General features: G+C 35.9%; 1 protein-coding gene across 2 annotated transcripts in view; it reads right to left on the bottom strand.

The window, feature by feature from the left end:
- OTOGL (otogelin like) overlaps positions 1-20096 on the bottom strand; it is a 147717-nt gene that overhangs the window by 16444 nt on the left and 111177 nt on the right. For both annotated transcript variants that reach the window (XM_036866495.1, XM_036866496.1), the window contains 11 exons: positions 19754-19896; positions 19484-19507; positions 19299-19391; positions 17115-17304; positions 14156-14370; positions 10425-10566; positions 4864-5049; positions 3250-3462; positions 2666-2770; positions 1933-2040; positions 463-564 (listed from right to left, as the gene is read on the bottom strand). In XM_036866495.1, the coding sequence (XP_036722390.1) occupies positions 463-564; positions 1933-2040; positions 2666-2770; positions 3250-3462; positions 4864-5049; positions 10425-10566; positions 14156-14370; positions 17115-17304; positions 19299-19391; positions 19484-19507; positions 19754-19896 (1521 nt within the window). The remainder of the gene's footprint in view (positions 1-462; positions 565-1932; positions 2041-2665; positions 2771-3249; positions 3463-4863; positions 5050-10424; positions 10567-14155; positions 14371-17114; positions 17305-19298; positions 19392-19483; positions 19508-19753; positions 19897-20096) is intronic.

Here is a 20096-nt window from a genome sequence, read left to right as displayed (position 1 = left end):
TTGCTAGTTTTCACTAGCTCCCATTTAGTTCACTGCCATTACTGATGTGATACATGGACTTGGATCTCCCCAGAGCTGCCTCTCCCACCGCCCAATTGCAGTGTGTTGGTAAGGACAGAACAAATGACTCACAAGCAGATACAACAACAGTATTAGAACTAGGACACCCTCACCAGGTTAAGAGCCCTGAGAAATGGCAGCGGGGCAAGAAGAGAAAGGAGGTGAAGAGGGTATGGAATCACATGTGTATCTAGAAAGTCTAGGATGATGAGAAAAGTCATAATCTATTTTGGGGAAGTAACGATACTGTCCAAGAAGCACTCTTAGATGTATGGAAACATTACATGTATTTAATATGCTAGAACTCAACTAAGGTCTCATATAACAGTACAATTAACATGCACTGGCCTTCTTAAATATTGAACATACCTAGATATTTTTAATTAGTTAAAATATACTTACCACAGTAATACTGAGGACAACAGAAGTGTGTAGTATTAAGATCCACAGTGAGAAATTCTCCGTCAGTACATAGTGGAATAGGTTCAGTGCAGGATTTGCAAACTAAAGGTGAAACAAAAAGGCAAAGTCACAGCTGAGCTAAAAACAAACTAGTTATCAGTTCAGATCACTGTACACATATAAAATCAAAATAAAAATACATTATGTAAAACAAAATAGGAAGCAAGGAAAATAAGGATTTAATAAACGGATCTCCTTATTTGGTCATAAAAACAATAATACTATCTGAGTGTATTGCTTTATACTTTCCCAAGCACAGTGATACAGAAGAACCATCTTACCAGAAATATAAGATTTCAGGAGTAATTTGTTCTTACTAGGATCAAAATACCATTGATTTACTTATTTAAGTTTTCTGAGTTCACTACTCTTGATCACTCCTATGAATGAACAATGTAGTAGGCACCTGTTCTTCTGAGCTCTTAGCCTCCCTCTTCCAACTTTGATAACAACTCTCTTAATGAACTTGAGGAAATGCCTCACCTACGCAGTCTTGGAGTGACCCTTAATAAAGGTTCCTCACTCTTACCAGGCCCATGTGTAGGAAAAACCCACTTTAGACGAATGAGAATGTCTTTCTATAGCATTTGAATCATAAATAAAGGCACATCAAGACAGGAAACGGATGTTGCTGACTCAATCATTAGTGACTGCCACCTAGAGAAGCTGGTTTCCCTCCTTCCCAGGGCTTGGCTGAATGCTTCATCTTGATTCTACAAAATCTTGATTCCCCAACTGTCCCAATAATTGGTTGTGCTTAAGCTAGCCGGAATCAATCAGTTGTTGCCACTGCAGTCAAAGAACCTTAAATGATACAAAAAGAAGTGCTTTGATCTACATAGGTTTATCTGAAACCTACATTAATCAACAGCCTTTGATATAATTCCTCAATGAAATGGAAAAGAGAATTCTTTATTTTTCAAAGTCTAGTTCGTCAGACAGAATATATAGCTCAAATTCAGTCATTTCCCAGACACCTTTCATTTATTTCTACCATTCTCTTTTCGAGATCATCTGCTTACACAGGATATACAGGAGATGAAGTTTTAAAGAGGTAGGCTGCTTAGCAGAGTCGTTTATTTAGTTGGTTATTCAGGAAAGCCAGGGCTAAATTTTCCTCTAAAAAGAACTAGGTGCTAGCCTTATTTTTTTTAATTGATTATATTATCTTGATCATGTTTTCAATGATATACATAGTCTTTGTCGATAGGGAAAAGTAGTACTAATTGAAATAATTGTCAAGGATCATTTAAAATGCTGTACTTTCTTTTCTGCTATTCTTGTTCAGTTGAAATTTAAGAGTATATCAGCAGAATATTGGTTACCATTGAGTCCCATGAAATTCACATGAAATGAGAGATTTTCCCTAGATCCTCCCTCTTCCAGGAAATGACCTCACAGAATGCTTACCACAGGCAGGAGGAAAGCAGCAAGTCTCTTCCTGTTGAACCTGAATCATGAACTGGTCTTCTCTGCATTCTGGCACTGCAATTTTGGGGCATTTGAATGGGTCACATTCTGCAGAAACATTCCAGAGATATTTGGAAATGTGTATAGAGTGAGACAATAAATAAATGAAATAGTGTGGCTCAGTTCTCTTTGAATTTAGTGATAATTAGCTCATTAAAAAAATCTTAATCTTAGCGGAAATATATAGGAAATAGGTTATTTATATATAAAATAAATACTTTTACATATAAAATATATGTAAATAGACATTTTAAAAATAGATATAACATTCTATTAATCATATATATGACTAATCATCTGTGTGTGTGTGTGTGTGTGTGTATATATATATATATATATCCTGCTATAAAATCTTAGCAGAAATATATAGGAAATGGCAAATTATTTACATTTAAAATATACAAATACATACATTCAAAATACGTATTTCCACTGAAATTAAGGTCTTTAAAATGAGTTAGTTATATATATATATTTATATAATAAATAGATTTGAAGTTCATATATATACATATTTATAAAGAAATTGCAGGTTTTTAAAAGGCTACCTTTAGCAAGACAGCTCTGCAAACAATCTTTTATAATAAATTTCCTTGTAGACACAAAAATGAGAATTTAATCCACTACTCTGAACAGTGAACCTCATTCTTACTTTTCCTAATTAATTACTCACCACATTGGTACTGTGGACAGCAAGAAAGAGGGCTATGGCCAACGATCAATTTTTGACTATTTGTACATGTTGGAATGGCAGTTTCACACAAAGTCATGTCACAGCCTGGAAATAAACAGAAGTATTAAAAAATTTGTGAACACAACTAAAATCCTGTGTTTCTAACTCAAAGCAGGGAAATGATTCTCACTATGCATGTTTTTACACTACAAATTAAACCATTCAGCTCATAGAATGGTCATATGTGAAAAGGCAGCAGAGTTAAGGTTACCTATTGTTGTCTTTGACCCCTGATTGTCATAAGTCAAAGATTCCCAGATCTTTTATCTTCACGTATTTCTGAATATTATTATTTGATAATAGCCAGAGTTTTGCATGTCTGTTTGCAAAATCAACAAAACTATAATGAGGTAAAACTTGCTTTGAGAAAGTGTAGGTGACATTTATGGCAATACTTTCATTGTTACTTTAACCCCATACATTTTTTTTAACACCAAGCATCATGCCTGCCCTGCTTTTTCACAAAGAATATCAACATATTTTGTGGCATTAACAGACTGTAAGGCTTCAGCCTGCATACATACTGCAAACTTCCTTTGAACAGCAGGTCCACTTATCAAAGAAGCCCAGGACGACTTCAGCTTCTCGTTCACAAACTGGCGAGGGCTCTTCATCACAATCAGGTTCTATGGGAATAATACTTCCATTCTCCAAACATTTGTACAGGGCACATTCGTCAATGCCCCCATTCCAAACCTCCCCAGCAGTTCGAGGCTGGTCTTCACTATCAGTGCACGCTTAAAAAGATGGTCAATGTTATATTACTTAGAACCTGGGCACGATAATAAACCAAGCTGTGATGTTTTGATTTCAGACTGTGACTTGGCCCAGTGACACAGGTAACATGTCACATTTCTACCCTTTCTCAGCTTCTTCTTTTTTGTTCATCAGCTACTAGCTTACATTTTTCTTTAATGAAATTTTTATAGTCCACAGAAAATATTTTTCCCTTCTACAGCTATCTGTAAATTTGCATGTCCTCTTCTATAAATAAGATGATTTGTTAATTATTTTTTATTCAAGTCTTATTAATACAATTTATTTAGCTTGAACAAACTTAGTAACATAAACTTTAATTGGTTTTAAAATATCAACTATTAAAACTGAGTGGTATTAGAAAACAAGGTAGTCTCTACCTCATATTAACATGTTTGTCATATCAAAATTCAAAACATTTCAGCTTTAAAATCTAAATGTAGAAAGTAGGTAGTCAAGCAAAATATTATTTAGTGACTCTATTACTTTTATTATGAATGTTTTACATAATGATAAATATGGCCCTCTAGTAGTTCTTTTAAGGAATAATAAAGATAAATGAAGTGACCACCATATTCCCAGCCTCCAGTGAATTTCTCTTACTTTATTTACTACCAAACCAATCTCACAGGTCCCTAAAAACAAATATAACCATGTATATTCTCAAATTCTTCCACAAATACTTTCTTCAGTGGCAAACACAAACTTTTTTCTGAAACGATATATGCATTTCAATTCTACTTGCCTTTCCCTTGAATTACTAGCGTTACTTCTGACCATAACAATGAGCCCTATGATAGATAAAGTACTGTACTGCAGTTTTCTCAGTTGGGCCCTTTTTTATCCACAACCACCACGGAGACAATGTGTCAGGATAAAATGGTTTGAAAATGAAAGTAGAAATACTCAATGTTTTCTCCCAGATAACAACACTTTCTGAAATTTCTTGAGTGTTTATTTTTCTCTAGGCACTGTTACAAAACTCTATTATTTTATGTATCCCCACACTAACCTTGTGGGATAAGTCCTATTATTTTCCCCATTTTGCAGATGCATAACCTCAGGCTCATAGAGGTAAAGCTGAATCATTAATACATGAAATAATTGAACTTTCAATTCAGTCCACATACTATTCTTTTCATTCTTATTTGCCATATTCTTTTCCAGTTATTATAGGCATAAGTATAGATTAAAACATATCACCACCAAAGCCCCTAATTCTGGTAACTTCAACTGAAATCATATTAAAATCAAACTACATACTCTCTTCCTTTCCAACACTTAGGTGACCTCAATCTTTCTCAGCACATCTCTCCAAGTTCTAAAAAAGTATTATTTATTTGCTGGGTCCCTAAGATGTCATTTTGTACTTCTCTGCTTACCACATTCTTTCTCTGGAATGCACTGAGTTGACTCTGGCCTGTGAAGAATGGTTCCATTTTTGCACACACAGTCTTCTCTTAAATTCAGACATGAAGAGTGTCCATAGAACCATCTGTTCAGACATGTCCTTGCTTCACAAGGTCGCACGCAGGGTTGATATTCCTTCCCCTCTGGGCAACTCAGAGCTATAAATAATAGAGGATTTGTGGAATTTGCTAATGATAAAAGTGACCTACTTGAATTCTAGTAAAAGTAAGAAATGTTAGTTTTCTTTCTGAAAATAAATTTTGCACATTTTCAGTCTCCTCAAAGTCCATATTTCATGTATTACTTAACTATAAATTAGAAACGAAACAATCAATGAGTATTTTTGAGCATCTTCCAGGTGTCCAGCTAGTATTATGCTATAGCAGGAAAAATTCCTCTGACTTATATCAAATAAATATGACCAAAACGCAGCCCAAATTTGGTTGGCATAAATATAGAGTCAACTATTATGAAGTTATTGCTCTGTGCAGTAGGAGGAGATACAACAGTCCACACAGAATAAGCACAGAAATATGTTTTAAATATGCAACTCAACCAAGTCATAGAAAAGAAAAATCCCGCGTATTTAGGCTTAATCCTTCACTGTCAAAAGAAACTACCATTGCTGAGCAGTTTCTAAATGATGTTTCAGAAAATTCTTGTTGATTTTCAGTGATCTTAAAAAGTCATACTGTTAAAAAATGAACATGCAGCTGGTGGAGGTGTAACTTGGTAACATCTCAGTAGAGAACGATTGTAATAGTAAAACTGAAGATGTTGTATGTTCCCAGTGAATCAAGTAACCCCACTCTTGAATAGTGAGTACCTCTGGGGGAGTAGGGAGAGGAAAGGGACAGGAGAGGGCACACCAGGAGCTGCTTTATTTATGAAGTGGAGTCATGTAACTGGTGTCTATGATATATTATTCTTTATCTGTGCATTTTATTCTTTTTTGGGGGGGGATGAAAATCTTTTATTTTGAGCATTTTAGTAACATTCATTTTGAAAATCTTTTACCATTGAATGACTATAATTAAATTAACAATATTTTTGGTAAAATGTGCCCAAGATTGTTGAAAAGTTTAATAAAAAATTTGTATGAAAAGTTATAACGTGATGAGAAAGCTTGAGCCCTATGTATAAAAATGGGTAAAGGATAAATATAAAAGAAAAAAGAAATACAAACATGTATCTGGAAAAATATTGAACCTAGATATTAATCAAAGAAAGCCAGAAAGATTGGTTTCTAGGATGTAGATATTATGTTAGGAAGAAGGAAAAGGGGGAAGAAAAATCTCCAACCTCTCCACATACAACGTGTAAGGACAAGCATGGGAAAGAGAGGCAGGTTGAATGAGGACCAGCAAAGTGTGCTGTAGGATATAAGATTAAAATCCCCTTCAAACCTCTGTGATTTCTTCAATATTTCAATCTATTTTGCTAACTAACATTTGTGGACTAGGTTTTCTTTTGGGAGAATTGAGGCCTACTTTAAATCCATTCATTCATTTATTCAAATTGAAATATAGTTGACGTACAATATTACGTTTTAGTTTCAGGTGTACTGCATAGTGATTTGACACTTGCATACATTATGAAATAATCACCACAACAAGTCTAGCAACCATCTGTCCACATACAAAGTTATTACAATGTTACTGACCATATTCCTTATGCTGTATATTAAATCGCCTAGGCTTATTTACTTTATAACTGGAGGTTTGTATCTCTTAATCCCTATCACCTATTTCACCCCTCCCCACTGGCAACCACCCATTTGTTCTCTATTATCTATGAATCTATTTTTGTTTTGTTCGTTTGTTTTGTTTTTTAGATTCCATATATGAGATCATACGGTATTTGTCTTTCTTTGTCTGACATATTTCACTTAGCGTAATTCCTTCTAGATCCACCCATGTTGTCACAAATGGCCATATGTCATTTTTTATGGCTGTGTAGTATTCCATTGTATATATACCACATCTTCTTTATCCATTCATCTATAGATGGGCACTTAGGTTGTTTCCATTTCATGGCTATTGTAAATAATGCTGCAATGAACATAGGGGTGCATATTTCTTTTTGAGTTAGTATTTCTGTTTTCTTCAGGTAAATACTCAAAAGTGAAATTTCTGGACCATATGCTATTTCTAGTTTTTTGAGGAAACTCCATACTATTTTCAGTAGTGGCTGTACCAGTTTACAAACCCACAAACAGTGCAGGAGGGTTGCCTTTTCTCCACACCCTCACCAACACTTGTTATTTTTGTCTTTTTGATGACAGCCTTTCTGACAGGTGTGAGGTGGTATGTCATTGTGGTTTTGATTTATATTCCTCTGATGGTTAGTGATATTGAGCACCTTTTCATGTGTCTATTGGTCACCTGTATGCCTTCTTTGGGAAAATGTCTATTTAGATCCTCTACCCATTTTTTAATTGGGTTGTTTGTTTTTTGATGTTGAGTTATATGAGTGTTTTGGATATTTTGGATATTAACCCCTTAGCAGACATATATTTTGCAAACATCTTCTCCCATTCACTAAGATGCTTTTCCATTTTGTTGATAGTTTCCTTTGCTGTGCAAAAGCTTTTTAGTTTCATTTAGTCCCATTCGTTTATTTTTGCTTTTATTTCCCTTGCCTGAGGAGACATATTCAAAAAAATTGCTAAGACTGATGTCAAAAAAGCATACTGCCTATATCTTTGTCTAATTTTATGGTTTCAGGGGTTACATTTAAGTCTTTAGTTGTTTTGAGTTTATTTTTGTATATGGTTTGAGAAAGTAGTCCAGTTTGATTCTTTTGCATGCCGCTGTCCAGTTTTACCAACACCATTTATTGAAGAGGCTTTCTTTCCCCAAATACATCTTGCTTCCTATCATAGGTTAATTGACCATATAAGTGTGGTTTTCTTTCTGGGCTCTTTATTCTGTTCTGTTGATCTATATGTCTGTTTTTGTGCCAGTAGCATACTATTCTGATTACTATAGCTTTGTAGTATAGTTTGAAATCAGGGAAGGTGATACCTCCAGCTTTTTTTTTCTTTCTCAAGATTACTTTGGCTATTTGAGGTCTTTTGTGTTTCCATACAAATTTTAGAATTATTTGTTCTAGTTCTGGAAAAAATTCCTTTGGTACTTTGATAGGGTTAGCATTGAATCTCTAGATTATTTTGGGTAAATGATAATTTTAACAATATTAATTCTTTCAATCCATGAGCATGGCATGTTTCCATTTGTTTTTGTCATCTTCAATTTCTCTTATCAATGTCTTATAGTTTTCCAAGTACAAGTCTTTTACTTCTTTGGTTAGATTTATTCCTAGGTATTTTGTTATTTTTGATACAGGTGCAAATGGGATTGTTTTCTTAATTTCTCTTTCTGGTAGTTTGTTATTAGTGTACAGAAACACAACAGATTTATGTATATTAATTTTGTACCCTGCAACTTTACTGAATTCATTTATTAGTTCTAACAGATTTTGGTGGTGTCTTTAGGATTTCTATGTATAGTATTATGTCATCTGCAAACAGTGACAGTTTTACTTGTTCCTTTCCAATTTGGACACCTTTATCTCTTTTTCTTGTCTGACTGCTGTGCCTAGGACTTCTGATACTATGCTGAATAAGAGTGGTGAGAGTGGGTATCCTTGTTTTTTTCCTGATCTTAGAGGAAATCCTTTAGCTTTTTACTATTGAGTATGATGTTAGCTGTAGTTTTCTCATATGTGGTCTTTATTATATTGAGGTATGCTCCCTCTGTACCCACTTTATTGAGAGATTTTTATCATAAGTGGATGTTGAATTTTGTCAGAAACTTTTTTGCACCTATTGAGATGATTTCTATTCTTCAATTTGGTAATGTGGTTTATCACACTGACTGATTGGCAGATACTGAACCATCATTGGCATCCCTGGGATAAATCGCACTTTATCATGACATATGATCCTTTTACTGTGCTGCTGAATTCAGTTTACTAATGATTTGTTGAGGAGTTTTGTTATCTATTTTCCTCAGTGGTACTGGCCTGTAATTTTCTTTTCTTTGGTGTCTTGCTCTGGTTTTTGTTGTGAGGGCACACTCCTCTCTGGTCACCAGAGCTGCATGCTCTAGCAGTGCCCCCTATGTAGGCTGTGTGCACGCTTCTGTTGTGGCAGTGCCAACTACTGTGGGTGCACTGGTGGGCAGGGCTGGCCCCTGGCCTGGTTGGCTGCAATGCCGCAGTGACTGGGGGCCCCTGGAGGGTGGGGTAGGCTTTCTGCATGGCTGTCTGCACAGCCTGGAGGGCTTGCAGCTGGTGCTGACCCCCTGGAGGGCAGAGAAGCCCCTGGAACTAACAGGCTAGTGGGAGGATTCCAAAACAGTCTTTTGCCAGCGCCAGTGTTATTGCAGTAGAATAAGCTCCCAAAAATGGATGCTGCCAGCATCTCCATCCCCAGGGCGAGTCTCAGTTGCCTCCTGCCTCTCCAGTGGGCTCTCCAAGATCAGCAAGTGGTTCTGACACAGTGACCTTTCAAACTACTTCCTCTGCCCTGGGACTTGGAGCATGGGAGAATTTGTGCACACCCTTTAAGAGCAGAGTCTCTGTTTCCTATAGTCCTCCAGTTCTCCCAAACATAAGCCCTGCTGGTTTTCAAAGCCAGAAGTTCTGAGGACTCATCTTCCTGGTGCAGGACTTTTAGGCTGGGGAGGACAATGTGGGGCTTGGACCCCTCACTTCTTAGGAAGGACGTCTACAATTGTGATATACCTCCTGTTTATAGGTCACTAACCAAAGGGTGTGGGTCCTGACTATACCGTATCTCTGCCCTTCCTAGCCATCTTGGTGTTGTTCCTTCTTTATGACTTTTGCTGTGGAATATCTTTTCTGCTAGTGTTCAGGTCATTCTCATAGATGGTTTCCCTGTAAGTAACTGTAATTTTGGTATGTCTGTTGGAGGAGGTGAGTTCAAGGTCTTCCTACTCCACCTTCTTGACCCCCACCCTTGCTTTAAATTTAGACCAGGATAAAAACAGAAGTTGCTTAAGTGGGAGACCTAATTATAGGTTACACTTACATTCGTTTTATTCTTACAAAATTATTTTGTGGACTTCCCTGGTGGCGCAGTGGTTAAGAATCCGCCTGCCAATGCAAGGGACACAGGTTTGATCCCTGGTCCTGGAAGATCCCACATGCCGCGGAGCAACTAAGCCGGTGCGCCGCAACTACTGAGCCTGCGCTCTAGAGCCCACGAGCCACAACTACTGAGCCCACGTGCCACAACTACTGAAGCCCACATGCCTAGAGCCCGTGCTCCACAACAAGAGAAGCCACTGCAATGAGAAGCCCAGGCACCACCACGAAGAGTAGCCCCCGCTCGCGGCAACTAGAGAAAGCCCGCGCGCAGCAACAAAGTCCCAACACAGCCAACAATAAATAAATAAATGAATTTTAAAAAATGATTTTGTGATGAAAAGGAAAAGAAAGAAGTGAATGCAAAAAACTGGACTGTTATTTGAGTGTTGGAAAATATTATTTGAAGTGTACTACTTACAGCAGTAATCAGGTGTTCTCCACGGAATGCAAATGTCAAACTTGTTACATAGAGCCACATATGCAGAAAGGGCATCACATTCATAGTTCCAAAAATAGGTATAATTGATCCACATCTTTTCACAAAAGTCTTGTGGTGAAACCTAGAGATACATTGTGCCTTGGGATAAGTTATGTTGTTTTATTTCTCTGAAGGCCCTAAGCTAGACTAAACTATTTGGAGAATCAAAAGGTAGCAAGTTAATATTCATTATAGTTCCTCTTTGACCTTAGATTTTCAAAGCTTCGTAATATTAGATGTCACCTCTGAATTTATAATTTTTTAAACACACAGTTTTAGATAAGATAAATATTGTCTTTACTAATCTACATAAATCTATCTTATAAAGATGGAAAAGAAACAGAGTATGTGGGCCTAGCAAAAACCTATTTCTGATATTACATTTTGGGTTACAATCATGTTTTCTATATACCGAATAAGACTTTGATCTATTACAGATAAAACTGGAAGCTCCTAAAGCTTTCTGTAATGATACATGGCACTGCCCATTAAATGAGGTTATAAAAGCTTCTCAAAAAATCGTGTACTAATATTGAACATTGGTCAAATAATTTATATAATTTGTCATGCCTCAACTTAATTAGAAACTCATTTTTTCTACAGATTATGTTTCATTTTGATCTAGAGATATCTGAAATCTAAATAATTTAACTTGTAACAACATTCACTCCAACTTTTCTCTGCTCATTTATTCAGCAAACATACTAAGCATCTATATTCAGATGTTAAATTTGGACACAGGTCAAAGTGTCAGATAAAAATACTTAATATTTTTCATATCCTATCATTTTTTCTTCAAGGTCCATATCTATAAAAACTAAGATATTACTTCCTTTTTAGTCTCCTCTGTTGAATCTCCTCAGTTTCCAACCATTTCACTTTTCATGGAATACTTGCTATGATCATCAAGAGCCCCCTACTTGTCAAATCCAGGGAACACCCTGATATTCTAAACCTCGCCAACCTCTCAGAGGCGTATGATGCCATGCACGCCCCCTGTGTCTTAAAACCCTCTCCCTTGACTGAGAGCACCACACTCTGCTGCCTTTCCATCTGTTCATTGCTGTCTCCTCTTCCTGCTTCATTCTGAGTATTTGTCTAGACCCCTTCCTTGATTGCCCTGTCTACTCACTACAAACACTCTTCCTGGGCTCACCCATTCCCACAGTTTCTACCGCCATCTTGGGCATTTACATCTTCACCTTGGTTTCTTCATAAGTTAAACAGAGTTAATAATAAACCTACTACTACTTAAGATTGCTGTGAGCTAATATATGGAAAGTATAGAGAGCAGACTCTGGCACATCGTACATGAGTTACTGTTATTTTTAAAAACTCCATATACTAATAACTCCCCAAACTTGACCTCTGGCTTCAACTGGTCTCCTCTGAGATCTAGAATAGCTTCAAATTTTTTCTGGGTATTTTAGCCTTTAAGTCCCACATGACTTAATTTTTCCAATATAAAAAAAAAATTGTAACCCTTCTCTACTAAACCCACAAAAGCTGATTCTCCTGTATCCTCCATTCATCCATTCATTTATGTATCCTTTCACAGTTTATTGAGCACCTAACTATATATCAGGCACTGTACTATTCATGAGGAATATAAAGGTGACTAAAACAGACCTGTTCTCTGCCTTGTGGATCTCATAGTTAAAGCCTATGTGTTGAATCAAGAGGAGTCACCATGCTAAAACAGATCACAGGAGGGAAGTATTCTAGCTTAGGACACTGCAAGCATAAAAGCCCATTTGCAGGAAAAACCTTGAAATAGTGCAACAGTTGAAAGGAGACTGAAATGCCTGGAGCTTAGCCAGTAAGAAAAGTGTAGCACAAGAGGAAGCTGGAAAAGTAGGCAGGCCAAAGCATAGAGGAAATTATAAGCCCTGATAAATTTAGAGCATATTCTAAGGGTAAGTGAAAGACACTGAAGGGGGCTTCCCTGGTGGTGCAGTGGTTGGGAATCTGCCTGCCGGTGCAGGAGACACAGGTTCGAGCCCTGGTCTGGGAAGATCCAATGCGTCTGGAGCTTGTGCTCCGCAACAAGAGAGGCCGCGATAGTGAGAGGCCCACGCACCGCGATGAAGAGTGGCCCCCACTCGCCGCAACTAGAGAAAGCCCTTGCACAGAAACGAAGACCCAACACAGCCAAAAATAAATAAATAAATAAATTTTAAAAAAAAATAGTTTAAAAGACACTGAAGGATTTTAGGTAGAGAAGTAATCCAATCATGTTTCCATTTTCAAAAGATCATCTGCCTGCTATGTGGAGATTTGCAAATGAGGATGAAGATTAGAAGCGGAAAAATGAAATGTCAAGCATTCCTTTCTTTTGCCATCAAATTCACTGGGAGGAACCTAAGGGAAAGCTGGAGCTATTATAGACTAAATGGTACCCTGTGTTCCTCACTATGCCTTGAATAGTCAAGCTGAAACGTTTCCTGATGTAAAAAACCTTCTAAGTTCCCAGTTAAAAATGCAATTTTTGAAAGTCCTTATGCTTTAAAAAGATAGATTACAATGACACTGAAATGAGTTAAAAAGTATTTGCTATTTTTTTCATTTTTATATGCATGCATTTTAAAATGTAAACATTTAAAACTTACTTTGTTGCAAATCTCTGAGTAAAACTGAAGCTCCAGAAAGATACACCATTTCTATCCCATGACTTCATATCCTTTGTCTTTTCCCTCAGAGAACTCATAGAGGGCAGGCTGAGAACTATGGCGTCTACGCTTGGTGGTCGAACACAGAAAGTCCTAGAGTGAACTCCTTCTGCTTTGACAATTCACTCACTCTCCTTCTCAGACTTCGCCCCTCCGTAAGTCTTGCACTAAGCTATTTCAGTGTTTTCCTAACATGGCCTTTTCCAGCAACCCTGCTCTTGTCATACTGTTTTCTTGGCCTAGGTCTCCCTTCCTCCCTCTTCTCTCCTGGCAAACTCATCCTTCTAAATAATTAAGATGTCTGAAACTCTGGGAAGTCTTCTCCCAACTTGGGCTCCTATGCATCTCCATATTGTATATTGTGATTAATCTGTTCACAGACTTGCCTTCCTTCTAGACTCTTTGAGAGCAAGGAGAGGGTCTTACTCATCTTTGTATCACAGGAGTTTAACACAGTGCCTAGTAGGTACTTGATCTCACTAACTTTTCATTTAATGATACACGAAATGATGTATTTGTCTGTCTTTTGTCTCTAACAACAGATCTTTTTTTAACGATGCAGATTATTTAAAATATCTACTAGTCACCTAAAGACTAATAAAGAACAATTGAATTGAATATATGACAGATTCTATTACAAGTATGCACCTAAGAGGCCAGGAATTGATTAAAGCCTCACTGTCTTGGTTTCTATACTGGGTTATCAAATGGCATTCATCTCTTTCTCCTAGAGGCATTTATTCATAGGACAAAATTTCATTTTTCTTGAAAGCTGTAGATATAGTTCAGAAAAAGAAACATGGGGGGAAAAAGATAATTATCCTTCCTGTTCTATAAGTCAATAAACAGTAAATGATTTTGAATTCCAAAGCGTACTGAGAGGAGGTTTGGGGATAAACTATTCTCAGCAGAAGAACATCATGGCAAGAACAAGAATTTATTGGCTTTTACTCTCAACGTGTCTAACATGACAGTTCTGATTTATGGTTGCTTTCAACTTACTTCATTATGGCATGGGATGAAAACTCTTCTATTTAATAACTCAATGCAGTGACTGCAGTCGTGCTCAGTACAATTTCTAACAGGCCTTCTTGTTGTTACTTCAAATGATTTCTCAATTTCCCAGCTCTCAATAAATAATTCTATGTCTTCCATATTCGTAATGATTGTGCCATTTTGCATCCTTAGATCATCATCTGGATCTTCATTGCAAATTCCTAAAAAGATGTGTGACATTTAGAAGGAAAATTTTTTTCACTTAAACCAAATATAGGCAGCAGAAATAAATCATCTCAATAACTGATTTAAAATGTATAAATTATTTACTGAATCAGGCACCAAATTTATGTCCTATGACTTTAACGTTGATGGATTTTTTTTTTAATTATGTGTCTGATTCTTTGATAAAATAGTGTAGAACTGTCTTAACCAGATAAGAAAGAAATTATAATCCTAGAAGTCAAGATATGTGAAAAGATCATAGAAGAAGAAAGAGGAGATTGATTCTGTCCCTACACTCTTCCACTATTACCACTATCTCCTAATTTAAGAACTAGTTCTTAAATCTGACAGGGTATTCCCCAGAATAGTAGACATTTCGTGATTGCCTCCTAAGCATCTATTCCCCCAGGAAAACCCTGCCTGAAAACATTAAATTTTTCTCTTCAGGAACTATCTCTGCCCCATTACCTAGCACATGACACCACTCCAGCAGAGGGCCCTGGTGAGCATAAAGGTAAGCCTTACTCCCTTTCATTAACAACTGTTACAGGTAATCCAGGCATAAACCAGTCAGCTTGTGGCAGTCACTTAGACACATAGATTTGTTCAACATTAGAACAACCATTGTTAAGCTCAGGACTTGACCTGGGGAATTCTAGGACACAGACAATCTCTCTTGCTTGCAATGACATGGCCGATTGATGGCTGCGATGCTGTGACCTGCTATAGCCTCTAGCTTCCTTCAGGGAAGCCAAACTGAGGACAGAGCTTGCTTTTTATCTAGTGAAGTGAAAAGCCAAGGGAAGTACAGAGAAATGGGCCTAGGACCCTGATCATAACTTACCTGAATCGTACCCTACTTTAAGACATAATTTTTTCTTAATTCCCAAGGCTCCTAGCTATAAAAGATATGAGTTAAACATTTTTTTCAAGTATCAAATCTTAATCCTCAAGCAATTATAACAAGATCAATAAAGGTTTCTGCTGCCATAGTTGCCCCACACTTGTAAATATACAGGAGACTGAGTACAGTGCAAAAAATAAATAAATAAATAAAACTCAAGTTAAGTGAACTATACTGTAAATCAGCTATGTTTAAAGTCTAAACTCTTCTGGGAAGAGGTATTGGTAGTAAAAATATGTTTCCATTGCAACTCCAGCCACCACTCCTGCAGACTTCACAGTGCTATGTAGAACAAGTTGTCAATATAGACCTCCCATTCTGGTGTCCATACCCAGTTTGGGTCACACTCTTGTCCACTACAACTCAAATCAGCCAGCACCCTGCTTTCCTTTTAACAAACCACCGCTCTCCCATTGTGGAGGTCAGGAAGTTTAGGGGGTGACCCTTGTTAGCAAAAAGGTGACCCTAGCCCCTTCTCTATAGTGATTAGTTAAGAATCCAGTTAGCAGACTGTCTCCATAAAAGCATGAGCTGACAGTAGAGGAAAAAACCAAACAAACATGAAAATCAAGCAGAAGTTATAGCACACAGAAGTGATAAATCAGAAGAGAAAATATGCATTCCCCAAATCCCTGAGTTATTACTCAATAATATCTATTGGGTTATTATGTATACCCAATACCATGTATATACAATAACTATTTCCACAATGATAACCTGGTCACCATAGAAGTCTGTGCTATGTTTAGCATGCTCTAAACAGGCAAGGAAATTGTAAACCATTTTAGTCAAACTTTCCACTAAATGCTTTACATTTTTGAAGAAGAAATTTGGGCATTTCATATAATTTGTTGAGAGCAAGGACTTGGTCTATTTGTTTTGAGTTGTCAGCACCAAGCATAATGCCAGACACTCAGAAGCTGATCCATTAACTTTTACTCAATTAATATTTAGTGAGTTTAAAATAGATGTATTTGTACTAAGCTAATATTTATTGACTGTATTAAGCAATGTGTTAAGTGTTTTACGTTAACTTTCACATTCAACTCTAACAACAATTTTGAAGGTAGATTTTACTATTCCCATTTTAAAGATAAGAAAACTGATGTTCACTTAAACATCTGTAAAGGGGATAGCTCAGGCAGACACCAGAGCCAGAATTGTTCTTTTTATTTTGTTATGTACCTAGAGATATTTCTAATTTGTTTCCTTTGGCTTATCACTATGTATCTATGTAACATATTGTGATAAGGAAGTGTAAGATGTACCTTTACACTTAGGTTACACTTATGGAACCTAAGTGTAAAGGTACATTTGGGCTTTACACTTCATAAGAAAACTGGGACTAATATTCAGAACATTGTGTTCCCTGTATATAACTTTCAAGATGACTTAACTAAGTTTTCTTTGATTTCAAACTTAAAAAAATAAGAAACAAAGTTATTTAAGTCTTTAATCATTCTTTGCCTCATTTTTATCACTTATAAATTAACACTAGTGCCTACTTGAGGCTACTGTTAGAATTAAATGAGTTAAAGTATGTAAAATAATGCCTGACACTTCATTAATGCTTAATAAAGATGAGCTAGTAGGAATACAAACAGTATTGTAGAAACAGTGGTAAGCATATATTTCCATAAAATACCCAAGTTGAACTGTTATTTCTTGCTTCTAAGTCCATTTATGGAAAGACATTGCTTCCTTCAGTATTCACATGGGGAACTGAAAGTTAACATCACTTTTCCAACCCAAAAAATGGGGTAAGAGGGGTCAAGATGGTGTAACGTGAACAGAAAAAAAAGAAGAAGAAATAGAGATTTGAAAAGCAGTGCTCACCACAAAGTCCTTCTGTGTAGGATGACAAGTTAAATTGAGAGCCAAAATGAATGTCTACAATCCCTGTAAGATGAGCCCACTTTATGATTAGTCCAGCTGGAGTAGTAATCACATACATTGAACCAGAATCCTCTATGGACAGATCTTGATTTGAAAAAGGCAAAGGTACAGCAATAGAATCCACTTCTACCTAAAATTACATAATACATTTACACCTATTAGAACAATGTTTATGTTCTAATATACACTCATAAAAATTAGGAAAATTCAGATTATTCCATTTCTTCTGATTTAATGTAAACTATTTTTCAATGCTTAAAAATCTATTTCTCTGCTGCTGCCAGTTTCTCACAACTCCTAAATTCTTTTATTGTTCTTTTGCTGTCTTGCTATAGTCAATATTTGTTCTAACCTCATTGCCCTTTATTCTCTTCAAAACCTAACTTTCTTCTAAGTTATATATGCTTTTTTATGTTTCCCCCAATATATGTTGATTATACCATTACCTCCTAATATAAATTAAAGATAATAAAGTTTTTTTCAGGATGTTTTCTTTAATCTGGGTCCTCTATTTAATCTTCTAAATCAGTATTTGTTTAATTATAATGTTCATAATAACCATCTGTGAAGCTTGGTAAAGATTAAGATTACCAAAATTCTACTTCCAAGGTTTGGATTGGATCCTAGATCTTATATTTTTAACACGTTTTCTTGGTAATACTAATATAAGGAATCCAAGGATTTTTACTTTGAAAACAGTGCTTTAAATAACAATGATGACATGGAACCATGAGCTGTAACTAGCAGTAAATTTCTCAGAGTTCTATCTGACTAACCATCCAATTTCTCATCTTTATATCTTCCTCCTCTTGCCACACTCAAGCTGAAACAGCCTTCTTTGCCTGGTTAATTTCTACTCATTCTTTAAGATTTATCTTAGGTGTCACCTCCTCCAAAAATATCCACTTGACCCTCCTATAAACTGCATTTTTAAATGACCTGTATCTCTGTTTCCATGGTATCTTGGTCATCACTCTATCACTATAGCTCCTACTTCCTTTTAATTGGCAGATAATTACATTTATGCACCCCACACACAACTGCAAGTTACTTGAGATCAGGACCTGTGTCATTTTATCACATAAACTCACTAAATGATTTTTTAAGTTAATAAATTTTCAACTGAATACATCACCAGCCATCAGTTCAGCTGAGGCCAAAAATAAGCCCTTCCAACCAAACATTCACAACAACAGCACGGACCAGGTTTGAGTTTAATTTCCCACCCACTTCCTGTTAATATACCAACCTCATTAAAATCAAAGGTATATATAGAAATTCTCGTGTCCAAAAAAGTAACACATTCATATATTTTAAGTTTGCCTTAAAATTAAACTTTCTGATATCTTACTGCATTTTAGGCTCGCTTTAACACTGTTTCCAGTCCAGAATGTATGGCCTGTGCTAACAGAATTATTTCCAGAAAGCATATAACATCTCAGCCATTTTGAGCAAAATCTTTATAAATTATTTTTTTATATTTTTGAGAGACCATGTAGATCTGAGTGAAGCATCCAGCTTATAACTCACTCCTATTTGGTAAATATAATTCCTTTGGATAAAGGTTTTTCCTGTAAAATCAAATGGCTCCTTTCCAACTTTTTAATGATGCATTGCTCTTCTTCAGTTCATTTCAATAAATTTAAATATTCCTTCATTTTTTTAAGCTATCAATTAATGGTGTCAACATTTCAAAACTACTCTTTCCATCTGTTTTTCTCTCAGTAGTCTTTGTTTGGGTATTCTTGGCTGCTACCCTTTGCAACCTTATGATCCTCTCTTTCACATCATTTCCACTTCGTCTAATTTGAAACACTAAACATTAACTCTGACACTAAGAAGCCTAGCCACTCATATTATCCAAGAGAGCTTTAGCATGTTTAACATGGCCGTTTCAGTTAACCTCAAAAGGGGAGAAACACTTGCAACAGTTGGCATGTTATGGTAGGAGACATATAATAGTATGAAACACATTTTAAACTGTCCATGAAAAGAATGATTAGACATCATAGCAATGAAAGTCCACTGATATGTTTAATTTCCCCTCTTTTTGGAAATAAGTGTGCTTATATAATTTCTCAATTTCATCCATTATGAGGATATGCTTTAACTTTGTGTTCCTACCTTTCTTGCTGCCCGATTGACAAGTACTTTATGCAGAGATGTGGTCAAATTTAACTTCTTAAAACAAAGTCCAGAGGTTCTTCCAGAGGAAGCCTTAATTTGAAAGAAAATTGAAACTTTATGGAGTTAAACATAATTTTAGCAATAAACATAAGGAATTCACTAGACATTTTGCAGATACTCACTAGCTTTTTAAATGAGTTTCCATTCTGAAAAAAAAAGTATACAGAAAAAACATTTAAAAAAAATACATTACTTGACTTTTAAAAACATTATTTGGATTAATACTATATGCCTCTAAATATATTCACATGAAACACGTTTTGTTTTAAGTACCAGAAGATAAATCTCAGTGAGTTGTTGAGTCCTTTCTTACTCTGGGAATACCTAATGTTGCAACATACTTCCGCTACTAGATTTATGAAGAAATGACAAAAGAATAGATTATGACTTACCTGATTCATGGAACATTTTTCAATATGAGCAACTATAACTTCCCCAGGAATTCTTACTAAGATATAAGAAGCCATACTATACAATGCTGCATTATTTCCATCAAATGTAATAATGCTGAGTTCTGACAACATGGAACACCGACCTAAAAAGTGGTAGAGAGTAGATTTAGTCTATTAACTAATTATTTGTATTACAGTAATAACTGCTCCTTTATAAACATCTTTTAAATTAGTCTCCTTATGTTTGACAAAAAGCAACTCTAAAAGTTACTGGGAATCAAAATCATAAATCAAATGAAGAAAGTTCAACAATAACTTTGTCTTGATGAGGTGATTGCTTCAA

The sequence above is a fragment of the Balaenoptera musculus genome, chromosome 10 (assembly GCF_009873245.2).
Source record: "Balaenoptera musculus isolate JJ_BM4_2016_0621 chromosome 10, mBalMus1.pri.v3, whole genome shotgun sequence".
NCBI lineage: Eukaryota > Metazoa > Chordata > Mammalia > Artiodactyla > Balaenopteridae > Balaenoptera > Balaenoptera musculus.
This window is presented reverse-complemented; position numbering and strand designations above follow the sequence as displayed.